At 33.0% G+C, this 7,543-nt stretch overlaps 1 protein-coding gene across 4 annotated transcripts in view; it reads right to left on the bottom strand.

Annotated features, from left to right (window-relative positions):
• LOC106463138 (ras-related protein Rac1) overlaps window positions 1-7,543 on the bottom strand; it is a 14,102-nt gene continuing 6,559 nt past the window's right edge. For all 4 annotated transcript variants that reach the window (XM_022390556.1, XM_013923118.2, XM_013923119.2 and 1 more), the window contains exon 6: window positions 1-2,745. In XM_022390556.1, the coding sequence (XP_022246264.1) occupies window positions 2,455-2,745 (291 nt within the window). In that variant the 3' untranslated portion in view covers window positions 1-2,454. The remainder of the gene's footprint in view (window positions 2,746-7,543) is intronic.

Raw genomic sequence — 7,543 nt, 5'->3', positions numbered from 1 at the left:
TAAGTGGTGAAAATATTTATTAATACAAGTATAAACAACATCTGCAGAGATCAACTGTATAACTTCCCTTAATAACCACTACCACTGTAGTTAAGTGGTTAAATAGTTTAAGACCAAATATACTGTAAGTAAGCTGGAAATATACATAATCATCATTCACTCTATACAAATACTGCTAATAAGTTCAATCAGAACAGCAGTATTAATTTCACAACAGGACCTGCCAAAGTCGTACATTTTGTTATGTATTTGTTTAACAAAGTTCAGCAATAAAATCCAAGGTCATGCTTTTGTGATTATTGGCTACAGATCATAGTTCATATCTTTCAGAGTACCGTGTGACACTAGTTTATTATCTGACTCGTTTCAATAATACAGCATGCACATTATTGGATTTTAACAATGAAACATTTTCTTGCTTAAATAAAGTTTAAATTCAAAATAACAGAACAATACCAAATATATATGTGTGTGTGGACAAATTTTGACACTTTCACATGTCCTCTTCAGTCTAACAACTGTCAGTGGGGAGAAACACAGTGAACCTGGTTCTCTTGCAAACAAACATTGGACCAAAGAGGAAATGTGAAACGGTTCAAAACTAGTACATTTATAAATTTGGTATTGTTCCATTATTGTGGATTTAAACTTTGTTAGATTCTTTTACACAGTATTGTGTATTTACCTACTATTTCTTGCTTGTTTGTTTTAGCCCCACTAATGGGCTGCAGCTCCCATAATCAACATAATACTACATGTATAACTCTCTATAGGTCAGTTCTTTTCTCTAGTTACCAAAAAATGTCTTCGGTCAGTTAATTATTTAACTGGTTTACCAAAACAATTGTGTTACTACATTTTATAATAAGGACAAATACATGTATAATCACAGCAAATGAATGATATTGAAATAAAAATAAAACTAAATTGAGCACTTTTCTATCATTAAGCACGCATGGTAATAAACTACCCACTTCTCTCAAAAATCTCTATTGATAACTGGCTTAGCTACTTTTTGTATATATAGCCACCTTAGCTGCCTTCAAGAATTTATTTTTACATTTTCTCCCAAACTTCAAATCCACTGGTTAATATCACTACTTCTTACAATCTGTCCAAACTTCAAGTAGTGGTCAAGGTTACAGAACATGTAAATTATCAAACATTACTTCTTACAGTCTGTCCAAACTTCAAGTAGTGATCAAGGTTACAGAACATGTAAATTATCAAACATTACTTCTTACAGTCTGTCCAAACTTCAAGTAGTGGTCAAGGTTACAGAACATGCAAATTATCAAACTGCTTCTTACAGTCTGTCCAAACTTCAAGTAATGGTCAAGATTACAGAACATGTAAATTATCAAACATTGCTTCTTACAGTCCGTCCAAACTTCAAGTAGTGGTCAAGGTTACAGAACATGTAAATTATCAAACATTGCTTCTTACAGTGTGTCCAAACTTCAAGTAGTGATCAAGGTTACAGAACATGTAAATTATCAAACATTGCTTCTTACAGTCCGTCCAAACTTCAAGTAATGGTCAAGGTTACAGAACACGTAAGTTATCAAACTCTGTTTTTTAGTGTCCTCATGGTCTTGTTTATGTACTCGCTCTGTTAATTCTATCAATTTTTTTTGTAATTCCACTTTTGTAAATCAACAGTGATTAAATTCTTGCAAAATGACAGCTTTACAGTTTTCTATCCTAATTTCCTTACATAACATACAATAATGTTTCTATCTTCAATAAACTGTGTCCACTTAATTTTTTCACGTTATTAAAAAAGGTTATTTTATATATTTTTATAAAATTATAATTATTCTATACAATTTTTAAATTCACTTTTAACCTATAACGAAAGTTCAAAACTTTCTGGCATTAACAAGTCAAATAATTATACAACAAAACTAAGCAAGGCACTGTTATAATACTATTCTAAGCAGTTCAAGGTTAACAATTGTTATGAAATAGGAAACACTTTTCAAAAAAATCAATATTTTTATAATACAGTGTAATGTTGATCTTTTGCTAATGTCTAGTTTAGCACAAGTTTTATTGTGAGATACACAACAGACTTTCACTATAATAAAAATAACTAACAGCTTTACAAGTTTTCGTAACACCTCAGGCACAGTATTCAAGCTATGTCTTGAAAGAAGTCTTAGAATCTAATTGTGTGTTAATGAAAGCCCTAAAGTCAGTTACAGTTCTCGCATTAACTGTGTAGTCATATTAACAGTTGGTTAAAAAAAAGAAGAAAGAACCATCAAAGCAGGAACTGTATATTATATCCAAACCATGGTTGAAACATGCATTTTTTTTATCCAAATGTGTAAAAATTCTGTCAGTAAAAATATCACGAAGGAGAAAGTTTTTGGAGTAACCCATGCAACTTGGCAAACGTAAAGGTACATTGATAAAAACTAAACAACCTGTAATACTTTTTTTTGATCATTAAAGAAGTGAGCATGGCTTCTTTTTCTTTGGCTTGGGTTGTGGACAGAGTACAGCTCGGATGGCCTCGTCAAACACATTTTTCAATCCTTTCTGCGTAAGAGCCGAACATTCAAGATATTTCACTGCTCCAATTTCTTTTGCCATGGCCAGACCTTGAGGGTAGGTGATTGGTGCCAGTTTACGATCTTTTAGTTTATCAATGGTCTCCTTATCTTCTCGCAGGTCTAGCTTCGTGCCCACTAGAATAATAGGAGTGTTTGGACAGTGGTGACTTACTTCAGGGTACCACTGAGAGAGGGGGAAAGCACATGATAATATTAAATATAAATACATGACAAATAAACAACATTAGCCTACTATACTTGTAGTACAACAGTTTATTACACATGAACCTAAACAAATAAAATTAGAAACATACTGTTCGTACATCTTTTACTATCAGGAATCTCATTGACTGTGCAAGTTTTATACCGAACTATGGTAGCAATACAAGAAAAAAATGTAAATGCTGACATTTAAAATGCATGAAATTACTTAGTGTTAAGGAACAAATAATATACACGTACAATAAGTACTAAAACAGGTCTACAGTAGTATCTATCAAAACTTACAATTTCCAAAACTAAAACAAACTTCCCAAGCATTGTGAAAGTTTAATAGTTCCCGTCCAACATGGTCATTTTGGTGTTCATTTCTAATAAAACAAACATTTTAAGACTCATTACACAGGCCTGAAATTATTTTAGTGTCTTGAAATTTTTACATGTTCTACAGTAATTCCTGTTCGCTGAACCCAAAATCCATTTTTCTCCATCACGTATTGATTTTGCAGAAAACATCATAATGCAATACATAAAAGAAAGATCACAACACATCGTTTTGAGACTAAAAAAAACGTAGATTTCATTTAAAAAATTAGGATGAAGGAGAATGCATATTCGTTTGACATCAATGTTCTTCCATTTTATTCAGTTTGTTTCTATTTTTGTTAACAAACATAATAATAAAAAATGTTCACTGTGGTAAACAAAATAATAATTTGATCTAAGTAAGAGTTGTTGTTTCTTTCCCAATTTGTAAAAAATCATTACATGATTGAAAAAAATGTACATTACTTTCAAAATCTGTGTACTGAATTATGGAAAATCCGTTATTAAGACCAAAACAACTTTTATGAAGTTTAAAATTGCAGGCCTGCGTTATCATTTCTGAGAAGAATATTTACACTATAGTAGTTGTTGGAAAAGAAAAAACAACTATAAAAGTGTGTGACAAATTTACTATCTTATATCTATTTTAATATCGGTATTTGTTTAAGTTTAACTGATATTTAGAAATGTACATAACTTATACTGTTAAATCTAAATTCCCGCCTATTTTCTAAAGTTGTAGGAGATTCTTGAGTGTAAGAATCAACAATATGTGTGTGTACGTAAACGCTAGTGTAGCATTTGTATTGTTGCGTAAGCTGAAATTGCAAGAAACTCTCCACATGCCTATAAGTATAACCAATGAGACAAGCCATAAAACAGTATCTATTATTGGTTTGCTATACCTTTTGGAAGCTATAACTGTGATTGTTATAATGATTATTAATTGGGAAACTTCAGATAGTTGACCAGGAACATTTATAAATTTCAAACATTACAAACCATTTAACTTCAGTGAATTCACATTGGACATTAATACTTTTACGAAAACATTACCTAACGTCATCGGTGGAAACTCAATCTGTAATAGGGGTATGAACAGTGAAGACTACAGGGCTAGCTAGCTTCCCGTTAAGCGAATTGTACCTACGTCAACTCGTAATTAACTCGCTTGTGAACTCTCGATAAGATATCAAGGAAGTTCCAAACTAGAAAGAAGACTTTATATTGCTTGTAAGTTGGTGAAACTTTTGTTTATAAATCATTGTTTGTAATAATTATTTGTAATAACTGTTATTGTAAATTGTATTGTTGTGTGTATATTAAAACGTATTTGTGTTATAAAAATAAAACTATGTATCAATCTTGTTGGCAAATATCATAAACTGACTATATATCGGCTTTAATTTAACTACTAAATCCAAAGTACAATTTAACTACTAGATTTGAATTCATCAGTTTACTCAATTTCGGGCTATTTGAAATTCTAATACGTAACAAAAGATACCTTGTTTTTATAGTACTAGCCGAATATTCCCTGGTGGGAGTTTTCTTGGAACAGCAGTTATGACTGTGTAAAACTATGTTATAAAATAACAAAAAAATTTCGCTTTGTATTTTCAAAACGTCCACAGTACGAGTCCCATTGTGGGTAAGCAATAATTCTACGTACTCACAATTAAAAAATTTGGGGTTCGATTCTCCCCACAATGGACAAAGCGCAGATGGCCCACTATTTAGCTTTTCGTTAAAAACAAACAACCAACGAATCCACTGAACAGCGGGTTTTTGATTCGTTCTTAGCACTGAGGGTTGTAGCATAACACATCAAAACATAAATTTACTCATATTAATGCAATATGGTGGGTTCCACTGAGGGTTGTAACAAATCAAAGCATAACACTACTTGTATTGGTTTAATATAGTGGACTCCACAAAGGGCTGTAACAGATAAAAATATAAAATAACTGATACTGATACAAAAAGGTGTACCCCACAGAGGTTTGTAACAGATAAATTACTGATATTAATATGTGTAGATCCAACGGTATAAAGATAAATCGACAACCTGAATTATTTAAACAACTGTTTGTTAAGGTCACAAAACACACAAGTTATGTTTTAAAAAGTGGCACTCGGGTATTCGAATCTATCAAACTAACCAAAACTGATGCCAGCTTAACGTAACAATGATGTCTCCTATAACTGTTCTGTTTCTTTAAACATAGAAACTTTCCACTTATTACAATTACAAAAACGAGCTAAAAAACACGTTAAATTAACATTAATGGCTTTTTTATTTGTATTTCATGAGTGTTTTATGATCTTAATGAATTCTGTGTTTAGCCAATTCTGAATCAATTTCTAAGTTTATCTTCTAGCGCGTGCGTTCCACGTGAAAAAATAAGTAAAAACGTTTTATCAACCTTAAGTTAACTTGAATAAAATGTGATTTTATGTTTATTGTAATAAGAGCACAACGTTTCTTTTGAAAGAAGTTTAAAGATTTTATAGGAATTCACCGTTATCGATTCAATCAAATAGTGCCGTCACAAAGCAGACTATTAATGCTATTTAAAACCATTCCACTAAAAACACGGGCCGAGCACGGCCAAGTGGTTAGTGTTCCTGAATGTGGATCTAAGAATCCGTGGTACGCATCCCGTCACCGACCCCCCCCCCCCCTCCAAACAAAAATCGAGCTCCGCACTTTTGGGCCGTGGGTGTGTTATAAAGAGTGACGGTCAAATCCAACTATTCGATCTGACAAGAGTACCCCAAGAGTTGGAGGTGGGTGGTATAGACTAGGTGCCTTTCCTCTAGCCTATTACTTCAGAATTAGGGGACAACAAACAAATACCAAAACTTAAAAGACCCTAAACTTGTTCCTCCTTCGTATTTCCGCTATGATGACGACTTAAATAAACTTCGCTAATATGAAACAGTTGGTAAGACAGAAATAAATGTATGGCCACTGTGTCATACACAATGATTTTCTCGGTATCTTGTCAGTGTATGAAACCCTGACGACAAAGAAAATAATTGATCTTGTCACCTCGAACATTTGCTGAAATTTCTTTGTTTCTGTATATCATCTATAGGACGCTTGGACTTTTGTCGTGAACCACGAAATGCATGATGTTCTATTCTTTCTCGCGCGCACGAGCAAATGTGAGAAACGCTACAGCTGACATGAGGGAAAACTTGCTGCTTCGAATCCGAAGACTGAAGATCCAACGTTCTCGTGTCACGTGCTCCTGCTGTCAAAACCAGTACCTGAATAACGAAAGGTCGAATGTAAGCGAACAACGTCAGAATCCAATAGAAGGTAATACAAACCTGGTGTATTTATTCATTTTCAAAAATAACCCTTAAAACCGAAGGCAAAAAAAATAGAAGAGAGAGTAATATATATCTATCAAACATTAGGTTTTTATACTAGTGAGCTCATATTCAATCACCGATAGTTTACAACAGGATTCGATGAAAACTTAGTAAAGACGGTTTGAAAATCATGGCATTCACATCGGTGATGGCAGGTGCTAAACATGAATTGATAAAATTTATAAATCCTATACATGAATTGATAAAACTAACACATGATATACATAAACTGATAAAATTATTACATATTAAAGAGGAATTAATAAAACTAATACATGCTAAACATGAATTGTTTAAACTACTGTCCATAAAAGTCAAAGTAGAAAAATAAGACTAGGTTGTTTATAAGTGACAAAATGAATGGATAAGACTTGGTTGTCTACAGACAACAAAATGAATGGATAAGACTTGGTTGTCTACAGGAGACAAAATTAATGGATAAGACTAGGTTGTCTACAGGCAACAAAATGTATGGATAAGACTTGGTTGTCTACAGACAACAAAATGAATGGATAAGACTTGTTATCTACAGGCGACGAAATGAATGAATAAGACTTAGTTGTCTACAGGCGACAAAATGAATGGATAAGACTAGGTTGTCTACAGGCGACAAAATGAATAGATAAGACTTGGTTGTCTACAGGCGACAAAATGAATGAATAAGACCTGGTTATCTACAGGAAACAAAAAGAATGGATAAGACTTGGTTGTCTACAGGCAACGAAATGAATGGATAAGACTAGGTTGTCTACAGGCGATAAAATGAATTGATAAGACCTGGTTATCTACAGGTGGCAAAATGAATGGATAAGACTTGGTTGTCAACAGAAGACAAAATTAATGGATAAGACTTGGTTGTCTACAGGCAACAAAATGAATGGATAAGACTTGGTTGTCTACAGGAAACGAAATAGATATATAAGACTAGGTTGTCTGCAGGCGACAAAATGAATTGATAAGACCTGGTTATCTACAGGAAACAAAAAGAATGGATAAGACTTGGTTGTCTACAGGCAACAAAATGAATGGATAAGACTTGGTTGTCTACAGGC

This window comes from Limulus polyphemus, unplaced genomic scaffold (assembly GCF_000517525.1).
Source record: "Limulus polyphemus unplaced genomic scaffold, Limulus_polyphemus-2.1.2 Scaffold1332, whole genome shotgun sequence".
NCBI lineage: Eukaryota > Metazoa > Arthropoda > Merostomata > Xiphosura > Limulidae > Limulus > Limulus polyphemus.
Note: the sequence above shows the minus strand (reverse complement) of the source record. Positions and strands in the feature narration are given on the sequence as shown.